We start from the raw sequence: 19372 nt of genomic DNA, 5'->3' as shown, positions 1-19372 counted from the left end.
TACGACACTCCACCAGCCCCGTGGTGGTGGCGGCCCTGACAGTCTGGGGGCAATGGAGGAGACATGTGGGAGCAGAGGGAGCATCGGTCTGGTCCTCAATCTGTAATGATCACCAGTTTGCCCCAGGAAGTATGGATGGGGGGTCCCGGATATGGCAGAGAGCAGGGATTGAGAGGATGGGGGATATGTTTATTGAGGGGAGCTTTCCGAGTATGAGGGCGCTGGAGGAGAAGTTTGGGTTGGCGAGGGGAAACAAATTCAGGTATCTGCAGGTGCGGGACTTCCTACGTAAACAGGTGTCAGCCTTCCCGCTCCTACCGCTAAGGGGGATTCAGGACAGGGTAGTTTCCAGAGGGTGGGTAGGAGAAGGGAGCATTTCTGACATTTACAAGGACCTTATGGGGTCAGAGGAGGCGCAGACCAAGGAGCTGAAGCGCAAGTGGGAGGAGGACCTGGGAGGAGAGATAGAGGATGGTCTATGGGCGGACGCGTTGAGTAGAGTCAACACGTCCGCAACATGTGCCAGGCTCAGCCTGCTACAATTCAAGGTCGTTCATCGGGCTCACATGACAGTGGCCCGGATGAGCAGATTCTTTGGGGTGGAAGACAGGTGTGCAAGATGTGCGAGGTGGCCAGCGAACCTTGTCCACATGTTCTGGACATGTCCGAAGTTTAGGGGATTTTGGCAGGGTTTGCAGATGGGGGGGCGCTATTCGCCCCCCCCCCCCCCCACGCCGGGTGGGAGAATCGCCGGGGCGCCGCAAGAATCGTGCCACGCCACCCCAACCCCCGCATGTGATTCTCCCACCCCCCGGAAACCAGCGGCGCGTGATTCGCACCGGGCCGCTCGGAGAACAGGCGAGCAGCGATTCTCCGGCCCGGATGGGTCGAGATGCCGCTACGACAGGACAGGTTCCCGCCGGTGCCGTCCACCCCTGGTCGCTGCCGGCGGGAACTCTGCGGGAACGCTGGGGGGCGGCCTGTGGGGGAGGGAGGGGGGCTCCTTCAGCGGGGTGGCCTCCGATGGGGTCTGGCCCACAATTGGGGCCCACTGATCGGCGGGCCGGCCTCTCCCCCCCGGGCCTACTTCCTTCCGCGCGCGGCCCCAGAACGCCGGCCCCATGTTGGTGAGGGGCCGGCGTGCGTAAGACGTTCCCCGCGCATGCGCAGGATGGCACTGCCCCAACTGCGCATGTGCAGGTTGGCGCGGCGCCCATTTGGCGCTGCGTAAGGACGCTGGAGCGGCGTGAACTGCTCCAGCGCCCAGCTGGCCCCCTGTGCGACCAGCATTCACGACGACGCGAACACTTGGCCTCCATATCGGAGAATCGCCCCCATCATGTCCACAGTGTTAAAAACAAGGGTGGCACTGAGTCCAGAGGTGGCGATTTTCGGGGTGTCGGAAGACCCGTAAATCCAGGAAGAGAAAGATACTATTAGCTTGGAGGGACACAAAGCCCCTGAAGTGGGAGACCTGGCTGTCAGACATGGCTAGCTTTCTCTGTTTGGAGAAAATCAAGTTCGCCTTGAGAGGGTCACTGTTAGGGTTCGCCCGGAGGTGGCAACCGTTCGTCGACTTCTTCGCGGAAAATTAATCGTCAGCAGAAGGGGGGGGGGTTTAGTTTAGCTTAGAGTAGGGGGTTAATAAAGGTGGGACCTGTAAGGAAGGGAGACGGCTTTTGTACTATGTTTATCGTTTCATGTACATTGTTTATATTGTTGTTGTTACAATACCAAAATTACCTCAATAAAATTTTTATTAAAATAAATAAATAAATTTTGACTGCAACTGTGAGTAAGAAGACCGACAGTCGGGGAAACTTCCTTGTGTTGAAGTGAGTGGGATGTGAGCAGCAAGGGCTGTGCACGTGGTGTGGTTACATGGGCTGTGGGGAACGGAGATTTTGAAGTCTGTCGACTGCATGGGCCACTCCTCAGGGGAAGGTTGGGCTACAGTCAGCGAAAATGGAAAATAAATTCTAGTTGCTTGTAAAAAGGGATTTGTTGTGCCATACTTTCCATAAAAATCAGAAGGCAGGAAGTTGGCTGAGTTTGGAGCCGGGATCCGAAAATGCCAGGAAAAACAGGAGCATGGATGCATTTAATGGAAGACTGAGACTTGGAACTCATATGAGGAAAGATTCCAATTATTTCTCATAGCAAACCAAACACTGGAGGACCTAAAGGTTGCATCATTTCTCAGCTCAGTAAAACGTTTATGCAGCTCCAAAATTCAGCTCAGGAGATAAGTCCTACAGTGAATTAATGAAAATCTCAGAGGGACATTTGTCTCCTGGGCCGTTATTAATTGCAGAAAGGTTTCAGTTCCACCGCTGTAGTCAGGAAGAAGGTGAAAGCATTTTATACTTTGTCACAACTTTAATAAGGTCAGCTAGATATTGCACAGTTGGTGCAACTTGTAGACTCCATAGTGAAGCTATTCAGAGGAAGCCACTTACTGTAAGTGATTTAACTCCAAACGCTGCTGTGTAAGTTGCCACATCTATGGAGCTAGCAACAAGAGAAGCTTCAGAAATAAGGGCTGGAGTGAAGATCCACAAAATGAATGCCACAAAGAACAAGGCTGCAAAGGTGCAAACATGTCACCGAAGTTCACAAGTTAGGCACTCAGCGGGGGGATGCTGGAGTAAATCTAATATGTGCAAGAACTGTGGCAAGCAGGGCCGCATTGCCCAGGCACGTTTGGCTCAGAAAACCTCTTCTACACCAAGACTGTGCAAGAAAACCCCCCCACAGCTAAACAAACTAGTCATGTCCATTAATTAGTGGATAAAGCTCAAGATCACTCAAAAGACAATGGGCGCAATTTAACGGGAGAAGCACTAATTGCGGTGGTAGAGAGTGCGACTTGCCGGTGCTTCCCAACTGCCGACCCGGCAAGACCGCGACCGGTATCTAACGTCAATTAAGGCCGATAATGATCCCCCATGGGCTTCAGGGCGGAAATGGCTGTCCCGCCAGCTAATTCACCTGGATCGCGCCGGGCAGATCCCCACTAACAAGGGGGAGGAGAACATAAACCATTCCCTCCAAACACACTCCAAACAACATGCAGCAATCCGGGATGGCCGCACCCTTGGCTTCCTGGCGAACACCTCGAAGGAGAGCTCCGAGGCTGCCACCATCGATGCGTCACACCTATCATCCCCACCTGCGCAGACACACACACCTCAGTGGTGGACATTGGTCAGGATTCTGGGGAACAATCTGGTGACCATCACACAGTTGCTGATGCACATCAGGTGGAGGCAGGAATGACGTGGGAGACAGCAGTTGGAGGTCTGCTGGATCCCAGGACTCAGCTGGGTCCCAGACAGATACTGAGCTTCTGGACCATGTTCTCCCGGGGCTGATGCAGAGGCTCGGTTGCGGCTGTGAGATTCAGGAGGGGTTGTCAACGACACTCCAGTGGGTCCATAGCCGATTGGAGGAGTCCCAAAGGCTAATGGCGCAGGCGATGGCACCAGCAATGGCGGCACCGAGGCCAACACTGCTATGGTAGAGATTGCAATGGAAAGCCTGCGGCATGAGGCCAGCATCAGGAGTAGTGGTGTCCAAAGCATGGCTCAGTCAGTGACAGCCATGCTGTGTGCCTCGGCATCATTTCCCAGTCGCTGGGGGACGTGTCCCAGATGCATGTGGACCTTGTCGAGGCGCTGAGGATATGTCCCAGTCACAGGTGGGCATTGCCGAGGCACTCCAGAGCGTGTCCCAGTCTCAGGTGGGTATTGCCGAGAAACTTCAGAGCGTGTCCCAGTCTCAGGTGGGTATTGCCGAGGCACTCCAGAGCGTGTCCCAGTCTCAGGTGGGTTTTGCCGAGGCACTCCAGAGCGTGTCCCAGTCTCAGGTGGGTATTGCCGAGGCACTCCAGAGCGTGTCCCAGTCTCAGGTGGGTATTGCCGAGGCACTCCAGAGCGTGTCCCAGTCTCAGGTGGGTCTTGCCGAGGCACTCCAGGGCGTGTCCCAGTCTCAGGTGGGTATTGCTGAGGCACTCCAGAGCATGTCCCAGTCTCAGGTGGGTATTGTCGAGGCGCTGAGGATATGTCCCAGTCTCAGGTGGGTATTGCCGAGGCACTCCAGAGCGTGTCCCAGTCTCAGGTGGGTATTGCCGAGGCACTCCAGAGCGTGTCCCAGTCTCAGGTGGGTATTGCCGAGGCACTCCAGAGAGTGTCCCAGTCTCAGGTGGGTATTGCCTAGGCACTCCAGAGCGTGTCCCAGTCTCAGGTGGGTATTGCCGAGGCACTCCAGAGCGTGTCTCGTTCTCAGGTGGGTATTGCCGAGGCACTCCAGAGCGTGTCCCAGTCTCAGGTGGGTATTGCCGAGGCACTCCAGAGCGTGTCCCAGTCTCAGGTGGGTATTGCAGAGGCACTCCAGAGCATGGCCCAGTCTCAGGTGGGTATTGCCGAGGCACTCCAGGGCGTGTCCCAGTCTCAGGTGGGTATTGCCTAGGCACTCCAGAGCGTGTCCCAGTCTCAGGTGGGTATTGCCGAGGCACTCCAGAGCGTGTCCCGTTCTCAGGTGGGTATTGCCGAGGCACTCCAGAGCGTGTCCCAGTCTCAGGTGGGTATTGCCGAGGCACTCCAGAGCGTGTCCCAGTCTCAGGTGGGTATTGCAGAGGCACTCCAGAGCATGGCCCAGTCTCAGGTGGGTATTGCCGAGGCATTCCAGAGCATGTCCCAGTCTCAGGTGGGTATTGCCGAGGCACTCCAGAGCGTGTCCCAGTCTCAGGTGGGTATTGCCGAGGCACTCCAGAGCGTGTCCCAGTCTCAGGTGGGTATTGCCGAGGCACTCCAGAGCGTGTCCCAGTCTAAGGTGGGTATTGCCGAGGCACTCCAGAGCGTGTCCCAGTCTCAGGTGGGTATTGCCGAGGCACTCCAGAGCGTGTCCCAGTCTCAGGTGGGTATTGCCGAGGCACTCCAGAGCGTGTCCCAGTCTCAGGTGGGTATTGCCGAGGCACTCCAGAGCGTGTCCCAGTCTAAGGTGGGTATTGCCGAGGCACTCCAGAGCGTGTGCCAGTCTCAGGTGGGTATTGCCGAGGCACTCCAGAGCATGTCCCAGTCTCAGGTGGGTATTGCCGAGGCACTCCAGAGCGTGTGCCAGTCTCAGGTGGGTATTGCCGAGGCACTCCAGAGCGTGTCCCAGTCTCAGGTGGGTATTGCCGAGGCACTCTAGAGCGTGTCCCAGTCTAAGGTGGGTATTGCCGAGGCACTCCAGAGCGTGTGCCAGTCTCAGGTGGGTATTGCCGAGGCACTCCAGAGCGTGTCCCAGTCTCAGGTGGGTATTGCCGAGGCACTCCAGAGCGTGTCCCAGTCTCAGGTGGGTATTGCCGAGGCACTCCAGAGCATGTCCCAGTCTCAGGTGGGTTTTGCCGAGGCACTCCAGAGCGTGTCCCAGTCTCAGGTGGGTATTGCCGAGGCACTCCAGAGCATGTCTCAGTCTCAGGTGGGTATTGCCGAGGCACTCCAGAGCGTGTGCCAGTCTCAGGTGGGTATTGCCGAGGCACTCCAGAGCGTGTCCCAGTCTCAGGTGGGTATTGCCGAGGCACTCCAGAGCGTGTCCCAGTCTCAGGTGGGTATTGCCGAGGCACTCCAGAGCGTGTCCCAGTCTCAGGTGGGTATTGCCGAGGCACTCCAGAGCGTGTCCCAATTGCAGGAGAGCATCACTGAGGCCGTCGGCAACATGTTGCAGACAATGGAGAGCCACCAGGACTGGCAGAGACAGATGATGCAGGGACCAATGGAGCTCACTCCAGATGTCCCTCCATCCCTAGGTGACCCCCAGGGCCCTACGAACAGCGTCCGGGAGGAGGGAGTGCGGGAGGCTGACCCGGAGCCTATCAACAGGGAGATGAATACAGTCTTCAGCTCTCTCGAGTCTCCCCCCAGCCCACCCCTCCTGACAATGGTGCTTCTTGAGGTCAGTGGGCTATACAGGGTGGCACAGTGAGGCAAGTGCCATCGGAAAGGCGGCTGGAGTCACCGGCCCATGGTCCTCCAGAGGACGTGAGCTAGCGGTATCAAAGGTCCCAGGGCGCGGTAAGCAGCAGACTGCCTCCACCTAGGGACACACATAGATGTAGCTGTAGAGCACAGAGGATTAAGAAGATTGAGGTGCACTAAGTTGGCATTGAGGGGGTGAGGGGCACAGCTAGGGACAGATAGGGTTTAGATTGTTCACCATTAAAACATGTGCCTCTGTCCCGCTATTCCACTTTACAGGCTGGCCTGCACCCTCCCATCCCCTGTTGCCCTCCGCTTTCCCCCATCCCCTGCCCCCTGGGCACAGTAGTCCTAGATCTGGGGCCCCCAGGGCATAGCACGTGCTGGTGATTGGTAAGCAGAAAGACAGGAATCAAACTATGGAGGCACGGTGCTGCAGTGGTTAGCCTACCACACAAATGTGTAATGTGATACATAAATGTCAGTGCTGGTGTGATGCCAGGTATGCAGGCCGCATGGTGGATCGTATTAAACAGCACGGGAGTGATTCATCGTACGTGAGTTAAAGTTCACTGAACAGCACGTTTAGCGGGATATTTCTCGCCATTACCGGTCGCAGATCACGGCGCCATTTTAACCATCTGCCCCAATCATCCCCCTCCCCCTTTCAGGTTCCCCCCCCCCCCCCCCCCCCCCCCCACCATTTGTGTGACCCCCCCTCACCCTCCAACCTTGGTGAGGCATCCGGGAACCCTCCTCACCCGCCTCTACCTGGCAAAGCCCCCCAGGGCCTGCCACCTGGCACTGCAAACATGGCACCTGGGCACCCTGGCACTGCCAGCCTGGCAGTGTCCCTGGCAGCCTGGCAGTTCCACCTGGGCCCTCTGGCACTGCCAGAGTGGTACTTCCAGGGTGCATGGTGGCACTGCAAGGGTGCCAAGCTGGCAGTGCCATGGTGCCTGGGCACCAGGGGGAGTTGCAAGTGCCACCCTACCCTGTGCCCGTCCACCCGGTGGTTTTCAATGGCCTGGGAGACCACCCCAGATGCCTACATACTGGTCCAGGTCTCCGAGGTGCGACTGATGAGTCCCGGAGACTTACGGCTCATTTAAATATTTAGTTCTGGATCTCGCCCAGCGAAGGCGAGATCCAGATCATGTGGGGCGGAACTTTTTGCCCAACACGGTGCCCAATTTTGGACTTGCGCATGATTCACCCATTGCTCCTGGAATCGCGACAGCGCAACAGGATTGCTGAATCGCACCCCACATCTCTTTGGCTGTTCACAACAGGCAAATTACTGATCAGATCCAACAAACACATGCTTGCAACACTCAAAACATGGGGAAATTTTCCGCGCCTTCCTGGCCTGTGCCTTGGCCCATCATTGACTTCCGCTGGCATCTTCTGGTCCTGTAACTGTTAGTGGGATTTCCCATTGAGTCCAACCCCGCCACTAGGAAACCTACAGTGGGGGGGTCGACACTGGTGGGGCCAGTAGATCCCACTGGCGAGAAGGGCTGGAAAATCCCCCCATCGTGTCCAACATTAGATGTGATTCCATGATTAGACAACACTTACCAAACAATCCTGACTGTGTTAAGAATTACCCTAAGAACCAATTTAAGATTATCAGTTGGATTGCAGTGTGACTCACTTTCTGCTGTGAGAAGCTACATAGATTCACACATAGGGCTCTGTCCTTTACAAACACATCCACACATTGAGCCTTTTTAGTTAAACAAAAGCTCAGGGAACAGCCATTCCCTGTTTGATTCAGATCGGCTAGCAGGATGAGCAGAAAGATATGTTGTAGCGCAACATGGAGTGATGATGTTAGAATAGAGGATGTTTGAAAGTAAAATTAATGAAAGGAAATATATCTTATGTGACTACATTTTAAATGACGTGGAGACGCAATGGGACCTTGGTGTGCAAATTCACAAACAACTAAAGATGGCAGCATGCACAGTTAAGACTGTAATAAAGTAAAGGGAATCAGGAATTTTGTGGTCAGAGGAATTCAGTAAAAAGGAAGATTACCTTAAACTTTTACAAGAACTTGCTCAGGTTGCAGATGGAGTTTTCCAACGATTTGAACACCTTTTATAGGAGAGATATGAAAACAAAGCACAAGGGTGCTGCGTATATTTATTGTGATGGTGCAGAGTTGAAGGATTACAGTTATCAAGTGAGGCATGAGATACTTGAGTGTTCTTTCTTGATCGTCATCAGGAAAATGAAAGGATATCTTAAGACAGGAATGGATTGTTTCCACTGATTAGTCAAATGGTGACAAAAGGTGCACAAATTTAAGATAATCGCACAATAAATAAAGGGGAGGTCAGGAAATAATCCTGTGTACAGACAATGGTAAGAATGTGAAAATTTCTAACACAGACCATTGTTGAAGCAAACTGAAAAATGGGAATAGTAAAGGATATGGAGAAAAGTACTGGAGCAGACGGTGGGCTAATAGCCTGTTTCTGTGCTGCCACACGCACACACTCCAAGCTCAGAATTTCTTCTCCTGCCTCTGTGCTACAGGTTGTGATGTGTTATCTATGTTTAAACAGCTTGGCGTCTCATATCATTTTATTATTTTGCCAAGTCAATCAATAGGTTAATGACTTTGATGCTTTCCAATCGCCGACACACAGCTGAATTCCAATAACTCATTTTATCAAACTTGCGTTGGCAAAATATTTGAAAAGAAACACGAGATGAGATTTTCCCCGTTATCGGCAAAGCCTGATGTCAGGCGGGTAAAGCGGTGTTTAGCCCACCAACGGCAGTGTTGGCTTTTTCTACCATGTAGTGCGGCACTTAGAGGAAAACAATTGTGGGCACGTGTTCCATGCCGTATTGCTGGTGGGCAGCCTCTGATTTGCCCGCCCTGCCATCAGCTCAGTGCTTTAATGATTGGGACGCCACGTTTAAAGGCTGGCCTGCACACAGCTAGCACACTTGTCGCTGGGAAGTCATGGCTGTGAAAGCTAAGACACATACTGCCCCGAATTTCACTGACACCTCCCTGGAGCGCTTACTGAACACAATGGCGCCCCGCCGCGATGTGCCAAACCCGCACTCTGGGCAAAGACGAGCTAGCAAGATGACTAATCCAGCATGGGAGGCGGTAGCAGCGGTGGTCAGCACTAACACCTTGCAGAGGAGGACTACCATCCAGTGCTGCAAGAGGATAAACGATCTCCTCCGTTCCTCCAAGGTCAGTCACTATTGTCATCAGTCTCAACTCACACACACACAGACCCATTACACAGCTACAGGGATCTCACTCCCTGCCAGCTTAAGGGACACCACCACTCACTCTCCCACACACATGTCATTTCCCCTGCGGGTCGTGTTCTCATCTCACCTTGCTGGTCCCACTCACCATCCAGGCGGTCAGGCATCCTTATCATCTGCCCTGACACGTTCCTGCTTACACTCTCTCCACCTGTCTTCATGCAGGAGAAGCTGGCTCACAACAAGAGGAAGGGACCCCAGATGGATGCAGGGGTGCCAGAATTGAAGGACTTTGAGTTGAGAGGCATCCAGCTGGACAGGGAGGATGTCGATCACTCCTGTGCTGATGGTGAGGTCAGCGGTGATAAACCAACTGAGGATCCAGCTCTGCAACATCCATCAGACAGCCAAGCTGTGAATCATGCCTCCTGTTTCTCAGGCTCCTGCCATTCACGAATGATCTCTCCTTTCTTTCACAAGCACATCTGAGAAGCAGCTGAGGGAGTCCACCAGCCGGATTCCTGACTCCAGTCCCCAGAGCAGTGCAGAAGGGGAATTCACAGAGCCCAAAGTGGAACATCTGTCGTAGCGTTCACCCACACCCTCCACCAGCACAGAGACACACACCTCGGTGAGGCCTAGCTTTAGAGCAGCCTCGGGGTTACAATCTGGTGAGAACATCACAGTGTCAGATCCACAGCAGCCGGAGGCAGGGAGTCTCCAGGGTGCCAGCACTCGAAGATTGCTGCAGGCTGGGAATTTGCTGAGTCCCAGTCTGGACTCGGACATGCTCCAGCTGCTGGAGCTCCAAAGACAGTGCGGAGGAAATCTGGAAGGGATGTCTGGTACATTCCTCCGATTAAATAATGTGTGCAGGAATGCATCCACCTTATTTTGAGATGATTGTGCCGACACAACAAGGCAAACCTAGCGAGAGTAGCAGCCGCTTGGAGACCTTGGTCCAATACTTTTGCCCTGTACTGCTGCAGGATCTGCAGTCTGTGGTGCAGGCACCGGCTGGTATCTATCAATGCCAGAGCACAGCAGGGCTTCTCAAGCTCACTTAAACTGCTCCTATATCCCAAGGAGAAAGCCAGTGGCCCTCAGGTTCCCACAGAGAGGAGGATTGGTTGCTGCACATCCCAGGACCATCCACCCGGGTGATTCCAGGTGTATCCCACCCATCCAAATCTCCTCTTCAGCTCCAACTCCACAAGTCAAAGTGGATTGCACTGCCACACAGCAGGACCCTGTAAAGAACAGACATGGCAGCATGTCCTCATGTTGATGGGGGAGTCAGTGGTTGCCATCATTGGGCTGGAGGTGGGTCTGAAACCAAAGGTGACAATATGCTTGCACCTAATCCTCCTTTTGACACCCAACTTTCCTCTCATCCTACAATCTCTTCTGATTCCTAAGCTGCAGATGGTGTAAGAATTCTCCTCTTGCTTTCCGTCACTGCGAGCACCTGACCACCCATTCACCACAACTCTTCCCTTTTCTCCTTTCACATACCCAACAACTGCAACTTGGAGACATCATGGTGGAAGAGCAAGAGGTAAAGGAGCAGGAAGACAATGATGAACCAGAAACACTCACTCATTCTCACATGCACAGCCACCCGTTCAGTTACTGACACTGCATGCACTCCCAGGTTAAAGGTAGGGTCTGCACACCCGGGACAAGCGGAATGCAGCCAGGACAGTGGACAATGATGGTGCAGATGCCAGCTCGCTGGAGGGTGAATTCGCAGGTGGGTTTTGCTGCAGAGGACTGAGGTGAGGACCTTGACGGGTCACCCTGCAGAAGAAGGTTGATGGGTAATTGTAATGATATTAACATAAGAACCTAAGAACATTAGAAATAGGAACAAGCATAGATCACAAAACCTATCAGGTCTGTTCCATCATTGAATGCAATCATGCCTGCTCTTCGGCAACTCCACTTTCCCTCCCGCTCCCCATGTTCCTTATTCCCTTGGTGACCAAAGATCTGTCAATCTCAGCTTTAAATATATCCCATGATGGAATATCCATAACTCTGTGGGCTAGAGAATTCAAACGATTTGTTACGATACCCTGGGCTAGTGAGTGGTGAATTCCTGCCCCACTTGACCCGGAGTCAGAACACAAATGAATTAACCAATAATTCTTAGAAAAATACCCAAAGTCTTTGGCTCTTGGCTGCCCGATAATTACAATCACCAGGTCTGTAAATGTAAACACAATTACTGTTTATTTATAACCAGAACTATAATGAAATAGGCAGCAAATACAACTGGCTAACTATCATCTAATTCCTAAATCTTAACGTTAACTTGTCCTCCACCCTCTATACATACATACATACACACACACACACAGGACAGACAAATACAGAGGGGATGAAAGGGGTAAAAATCATCAATATAAGGGAAAAAAGTACTTGTTTCAGATGATTGTTTTTAGCATCTTACTTCTCTTTAAACTTTGCTTTCATTTTGGGGGTTTTCACCGTAGATTTATTCATGTCTCTGTAGTTTCAAAACACAGCACTCACAGCCTTTCTGGAGAGAGAGCGAGAGAGAGTGTCCTGGTCTTTGTTTGCAGCCTTAATGGTTTCCCTATAGATTCATTTATTCAGGTCGCTATAGTTTCAGTAATACAGCAGCCACAGCCTTTCTGGAGAAAACACGGAGGAGAGAGTGTAGATTCTTGTCCCAGTGCTTTTAGCAGTCAAACTGAGCTCCTTGGGATTCTGAAAATCATTCCACTGGGGGAGGAACTAATCACCACCTGTTACCGGGTAGAGTATAGCCTTTTGTCCAATTCACTGGTCACCAGCCAATCAATCAAACCGGCTACCACTCCTATCTCTCTGGTGCCGGAAAGTCTAGGTCTCCTGTTCAGACTAGCAGAGTGTTCTCTCCTGTAACTCCTGAATTCCTCATTCCCTCGGCTGCTTGAGTTAAAGATACATGTCCATTACTTATTCAAGGATCAAAAATGATAATGGCAAAATAAAAGGAAGGAGAAATAAGGGAAAAAACAGGAAGGACCCTTACAGATTCACAATCCTTAGCATGAAGAAAATTTTCTTCATGTCATCCCTAAATGGATAGCTATTATTGTGCCCTGTGTTCCAGGTACCCCTGTCAGGGAACACAATATCAAGTCCCTTCAAACTCACATATATTTCAATGAGCTCTCATTCTTCTAAACTCCAAAAATGAGCCAATTTACTCGGCCTCTCATAATAGAATAGCACTCTCATCCCAGGAACCAATGTAGTAAAACGCTGCTTTAGCATAGAATCCCTACAGTGCAAAAGGAGGCCATTTGACCCATCGAGTCCGCATCAACTCTCCGAAAGAGCACTCTACCTAGACTCACTCTGGTGCCCTATGCACGTAACCCCCGCACATTGATCATGGTCAATCCACCTAACCTAAACATCTTTGGACTGTGGGAGCACACAGAGGAAATCCACGCAGACATGGGGAGAACGTGCTAGCTCCACATGGTCAGTCACCCAAGGAATTAAACCCAGGTCCCTGACGCTGTGAGGCAGCAGTGCTATCCATTTTGCCACCCTGCCACCTGTGACACCATACCAACTCCAATGCAAATATATTTGTTTTTAAATACGGAGATCAAAACTGCACACAGCATCCCAGGCTTTCCCCCATCAAAACCCTGTACAAATGTAGCAAGACTTCTTTAATCTTGTACTCCAACAAAGGTCAACATTCCATTTGCTTTCCTAATTGCTTCCTGTGACTGCATACTAACTTCCTGTGTTCCTTTTAAGAGCACATCCAAATCTCTCTGACCATCAAGATTTACAAGTTTCATGCCCCTTTTTTAAAAATTCTGCCTTTCAACCCTTATGACCAAAGTGAATAACGTCACATTTCCCCACATTGTAATTCATCTGCCACCTTGTTACCCACTCACATAATCTTTCCAAATCTCTTCGTAGCCTGATTGTACCCTCTAAGCTTGTATCTCCACCAGCTTGGATCTTCAGCAAACTTAGATACATCGCTCTCTGTCGCTGTCTAATTCATTAATACAGATTATAAATAGCTGATCCTTACAACACTCCAATACAGCCAGCCAATTTGAAAATCCTACATTTATGCCTATGCTTTGTTTCCTGTCCATTAACCAGTCTTCTAACCATGCTAATATATTGCCCCAAACTTTATGGGCACTTATCTTACATATTAACTTTGCTGCCTTTTGCAAATCCAATGTACCACATTACTTTGTTCCCTTTTATCCATCCGACTAGTTACAGTGTCAAAATGCTCGAATAAATCTGTCAAACATAAATTTCCTGTCAGAAAACCATGTTGACTCTGTCTGATCATAGTGTTATATTACGATATTATGATATATATTACTCTTTTTGTCTAGCTGAGTTGTAGAAATATAGACGTAGTCGTCCAGTGATGATAAAGTAATTTAATGCGGAATATAAAATAATCCTGTGAGTTCTTTTTACTTAATACTGAATTAGTAAAGAAACAAATAACTGTAGATTAAACTATTAAATATGTTAATGCTATATACTGATATCTATTAACTTTTTCTCTCTAGCTGTCTCTCTTCTGTACTCTCTGCACTCATGACACACTCTCCTCTAGGAAAGAGCGGGAAAATCCTTTTATGGTCCTGATAGTGTGGCCATCTATTGTTCAATTGCCTGCTTAACATTGTCTGATCATGTATTACTACATGCAGAGATCACTACACATAGCATGATTTTCTCATGCATTGTTAGGACTTCCTTAATAAAAGAATCCAACATTTCCCTATGAATAATGTCAGGCTCACCGGCCTAGAGTTCTCTTATTCATCTCTTCCTCTTTTCTAGAATAGCAGTGTTACATTTACAACTTCTAAGCTGCTAGGACCATTCCAAAACCTAGTGAATTTTGAAAAATCACATCTAACACATTCGCCCTCACTGCAGTGATCACTTTTGGAACCCTAGGATGTAGGCCATCGGATCCTGGGAATTTGTCAAATTATAGTCTCTTAAGTTTCTTCAGTACTTTTTCTCTGCTGCCATTAATTACCTAAATTTCCTCAGTCTTCATAGCCCCTCTTTTTCTGGCAAAGAGTCATCCAGACTTGAAATGTTAGCTCCCTAATCTCTCCACAGATGCTGTCAGATCTGCTGAGATTGTCCAGGTTTTCCTGTTTTTGTTCCAGATTCCAGTATCCGCAGTAATTTGCTTTTGCCCTCTATTTCTGATATGCTTAGTGCATTGGCAGGCCTTCCATCAAAATCAAAGAGCTTGAAATAGTCTGGCACCAACTTGGCTTTGTTAGGGCTTTGCACACTCCTGGACATCCTTACCACTGTGGGTATGGAAGCCAATACCATAAAGTCATTTGCAGACCCAAACATGTGTCGACATACTTTTATTTTAACATTGTGACTAAGACCGCATTGTGATGGTCAGTAACCCATATACAACCTCTGATGGTCGATTTCTTAGCATTCCAGCACCAGCAGATGCCACCAAACATCTGGGCTCAGCTAACTGCCATAGAAAATCAGACTGCCCTCATGCAAGCTCAGACTGCTGCCGCCATGGCTGTGGTTACCAATTTTCAGGTGTTTGCAGGTTGTCACAGCAATCTCTCCTCCAATACTAGGAATGCTGAGACACTGCTCTCGGGGAGTGGCAAAGGCTCCATGGAGAATGAACCTGCTCTTCCTTCTCATGAAGACAGTATTCATTCTCCCCTCACTGCCACCCTGCCAGCATCCTTGGTGTTAACGGTCAGCCAGACAGTTCAGGCTGCTGCCACCCAGGCCAAGATAGTGCAGTCCGAAGCCAAGGCCAGGCCTGTCTCGTAAAGACACTCGAGGTTGTCCTGCAAGACCACATGTACCCTTTGCCATTGAAAGTCATCAGCCTTCCACCAGCCATTCTGCAGCCATGAGGATATCCCTACATGTGAGCCGTAGACCAGGCAAAAGGCACATGGGAAACAGGCACAAATGGAAGGTAGTTGACCTGCATGATCTATGTATTTGGTTACGCATGAACTGGACATTGAGAAAGTAGAATCCCTTCCAGTTAAGATACCACAGAGTTGACAGGCAGGGTTCACAAAGTGATGTCGATAGTCATGCTCCTGAGCAAATCTGCAATTCCAGTGAAGCTGCGTGCTCACTTTGCCTACTTCTCTCTGGCACGAGAAAATAATATGCATTCAGCTTCCTTGGAATAGAGAGCCTATATTGTGAATGGAAAACTGAGAGGTGCTGCTCCAGCTGGAAGGAACCAGATATATAAAAGCTCATGGCGACGATCACTACAGGCACTAACAATGCCATCCTTGCCTTGCTCTAAGAGTGTGTAATCATGGCAGTGGGAGGTAGCAGATTTCAGTATGATGTGCTGAGTAAAATGGAAATGTTTGGCTCACTGCTGCTCGATGAAGCTCAGATCGGAGAATTGCTCCCTGAACTTCCTGGTTGGATATGGCCTCCTGCTGAGAGACCAGAGGGCGCGATTCAGCGGACTTAAGTTAAAGTCCAGTGAACGGCGTGTTTAGCGGGGCTGTTTCTCAGCACCGTGAAACCATCTATTCAAGGGCACTTTGCCATTTTTTGGGGCCTCAGCAGGGGATTCCCCATCAAGACCATTCTTTAAGCCATTTCCTGCGAGAAAATTACGCGCGGATCTGGGCGCTGTTTTTAAAGGCAGCCCCGATCTTTCGTACTCCCTCACCTCAGGACATTCTCACTTCACCCACCTTACCTCTTCCAGGGTTCCTGAGTCACCACTCACTCCACCTCTTATGGGCAAGGCCCCCCTGGGCTCGATTCCTGGCATGGGCAACCTGGAACCTGGGCACTTTGGCACTGCCAGGCTTGGCAGTGCTAAGGTGCCAGGGGGAGTTCCAGGATGCCACCCTGCCCAGTTGCTGACCACCCACTGGCATCAACTCCCCCAGCGAGACGCCCCAAGGTGCCATCGTGACTGGTTCAGAAGTTTGTGAACTAGTACCAAACAGCGCCCAGTTGAGGCGTTGCTTTTGAGGCCTGTGAATCCTGGGCCCCAGGTGAATTGGATGAGATCCAGATTGCAATGTGCCACGAGATTCCGTTTTGAGTGTCGTGAATCTCTCACAAGATTCAACTGCCTCGGCCTGACACCAGGTCAGGTGCAACGAGGCCGCTGAATTGCGCCACATCTCTCTCTTCCATAATCTTGTGCTGCTCTGTGTCACCTCTGCCCATTTTTACTCTAACAATGTGGTCTAAGAGGAATGCAATCATTGCACCCATGTTTAGGTGGAAGTGGTTTGTGCAGAATTGTTAAAGCTCGGGTGAAGTACTTCAGGCGGTGCCGCGTATTCCCTGAAAACTTTCACACTATTAACACAGTTCAAAAACAAAAAAACACTTCTACAACTGCAACAACATTCTGGAGAAATCTATTAGCAACGCACATGAAAATAATTGATGATCCCAACACATATTAAGACGTGTGGGGTTAAGTGAAGATGGAGTTGAAGCATCGAGCTCCAAAATAGCAGTGCTGGTGTCTAATCAGCTTTCAACTGATTAACGCCCTGATCTACCAACTCTGCACAGGAGTTAATCTCACCAAAATGATCTCTAGCATAGTTCATACCGGAAGTGTGCTTTCACAGAGTGGACAATATTTCGGTGACAAAATGACATTCCTGGTGCAAACAAAAAGACACTAAAGAGCATGATTTTGCAGCTCTACTATTATACAACTTGATACAGTCAACAAATTGGTTAATATAGTCAAAAGTATTCACCGCCATCATTTTTATGATATTATAAACAGCAGATTATCCGGAGCAAAATCCTACTAGCTTCAATGACTTATGTTAGTCAGATAGAAAATAATAATATACATATATGAAAGTTTTATGCAAAACGTTAACTTGTCTGTTGACTCTACAAAGGCTGTTCCAGCTTTTTCTGCTTTTGTTGCAGATGTTCTGTGTTTATAGTATTTTACTTGCTCTATTCAACCAAATTTAATGTGTTCCACTTAAATTATTAGTTTTTATTTTTCTTCTCCCAAGTTAATTTTCGAATTTTTTTTAAAAAATCTACCAGGTCTTTAAATGTATGAAATGAAAAATTATGGTACTTTAATACCTCTGTTCTTCTTATAGCCCACACAGTAATTCATGTGCACCCATATTTTAACTGGGGATAAGGTCAGTGTCTATTTTATAACTGGATACCACAGAAGTACTGAGACTCTGGTCTTAAAGGCTTACTGAAGCTTTACGGAGACGTAAGAAGTCAACACTGAGATATGCTTTGATTCCATCTATCGCTCCAGGAAGAGTAACTCCACGAAGCAGCAGGATAGTAAGAACCACGTATGGCATTGTGGCAGTAATCCAGACAACCTGTTATGTATTAACAGAAAACAAATTGAATTTAATTTTTTTGCACATTTTATTGATTTTTATTAAACTGGGTTTCATCTACATTGAAGCTTCAATGCACTAAAAACAGGATCAATCCAATACTATATTCACGATTATCTTCATGATAAACCCAAAAATCGCAAAAATAAATTAAAGTTACAAGTACGTGCCAATATAATTGAACATGAACATAGGAACCAAATCCATTTTGTTGATTTTAAGAAAAGCATGTTTTCTGCGTATTTTACAATTTCACTTCCCAAGACATTGGTTTTTCATACAATGCCCGGCCTATTAAATAATATTTAATTGTGACAAAATCGTTTCAGAATTAATTTTGAAATACACAAAGTTTTACAAAGGGTTCGGATCATGTTGTGCAAGGCACTTGTACACTTTCTTTCGTCTCCATGTCGTGAGCTCAAATGCAGCCCATACTGATGGAAGGAGAATGGTTGTTGGTGGGCTGCCTGAGCCCATTAGGCAGTTTTTAAATAGATGAACTCTGGTCAGCTTGCCTCACTGGTATCGTTTCAAAGGTATGTCTTTGGAGGGGTGAGGTGGCAACGAGGGGATGACCAATTATAATTCAGTGGTGTTGGGGGAAATACTCCTGCACCTCCTGGCTCCACGGCAACATCTTAAAAAAAAAATTCTTCAGAGTTAACTTCCTGTTGGTGGCCGCTGAAGAGGTCAGAGTCAGGCAGGCCCACTCCTTGCTCTGCTTTCCGATGCCCTGTTTCCTAGAAGTTAAAACAGGTGGTTGGGCCCCTTATTTACCGCTTTAAGGCTCTGAAGCCTGTTTCAGGTGGCAGCTAGGGACATCTGAAAAATGGTCTGACATAATGCCAGGTTTAATGTGTTAAAGCATCCTTTGAGCTTGGGACCTGAACATCCAACATTGCCCAGGTTATGCAAAAGCGTAAAAAATGCATGGAAATCTGAAGTAAAAACAGAAAATGCTGGAAATATGTAGCAGGTTAGGCAGCATCTGCGGAGAGAAAAACAAAGTTAACCTTTCAGATCTGCTGCCCTTTGAAGGTCACAGGCCTGAAACGCTAATTCTGTTCTTCTCTCCACAGATGCTGCCTAACCTGCTACATATTTCCAGCATTTTCTGTTTTTACTGTGTCCATTTTATACCTATGGAATGGGTAAAATTAGATCCAATTTCTATTCAATTAAGCTGACATGACCCGATGCATGTACGAACAGCAGAAGACAATTTCTGGGGGTCAGATTCAGGAGCAGGAACTGGTTTAAATAATGACCCTACTGGCCATCTTAATTGATTGGTTGTTGGCTTTCTGTCCACATAATAAATAAATAATAATCTTTCATTGTCACAAGTGGGCGTCAATGAAGTTACTGTGAAAAACTCCTAGTCACTACATTCTGGCACCTGTTCGGGGAGGCTGGTACAAGAATTGAACCCGCACTGTTGGCTTTGTTCTGCATTACAAGCCAGTTGTCCAGCCCACTGAGCTAAACCAGCCCTCTGAATTAAAGAACAGAGAAACACATTATTCAATCCAGGTGAGTTGTAGGAGACCTACAGTGAAAAATAGTCTGGAGTCAAGGGTCTCCTTAAAATAAAAGCAGTTTGAATCAAAGAAATACTTTGGTCAGAAAAGTGAACATTTGAGCTATTATATGGTGTATTACATTATTTTCTTTTCTGGGAAAACTTAGTGGTGAGACTTACTATGGATATTACCCTCTCATTCACTTAAAATT

General features: G+C 48.8%; 1 protein-coding gene across 1 annotated transcript in view; it reads right to left on the bottom strand.

The window, feature by feature from the left end:
* Positions 1–19372, bottom strand: part of slc6a3 (solute carrier family 6 member 3) — a 145996-nt gene that overhangs the window by 89713 nt on the left and 36911 nt on the right. Inside the window, exon 7 of the mRNA XM_072509504.1 lies at positions 17480–17614. Coding sequence (XP_072365605.1) covers positions 17480–17614 — 135 coding nt within the window. The remainder of the gene's footprint in view (positions 1–17479; positions 17615–19372) is intronic.

The sequence above is a fragment of the Scyliorhinus torazame genome, chromosome 6, assembly GCF_047496885.1.
Source record: "Scyliorhinus torazame isolate Kashiwa2021f chromosome 6, sScyTor2.1, whole genome shotgun sequence".
In the NCBI taxonomy this organism is placed as follows: Eukaryota; Metazoa; Chordata; class Chondrichthyes; order Carcharhiniformes; family Scyliorhinidae; genus Scyliorhinus; species Scyliorhinus torazame.
Note: the sequence above shows the minus strand (reverse complement) of the source record. Positions and strands in the feature narration are given on the sequence as shown.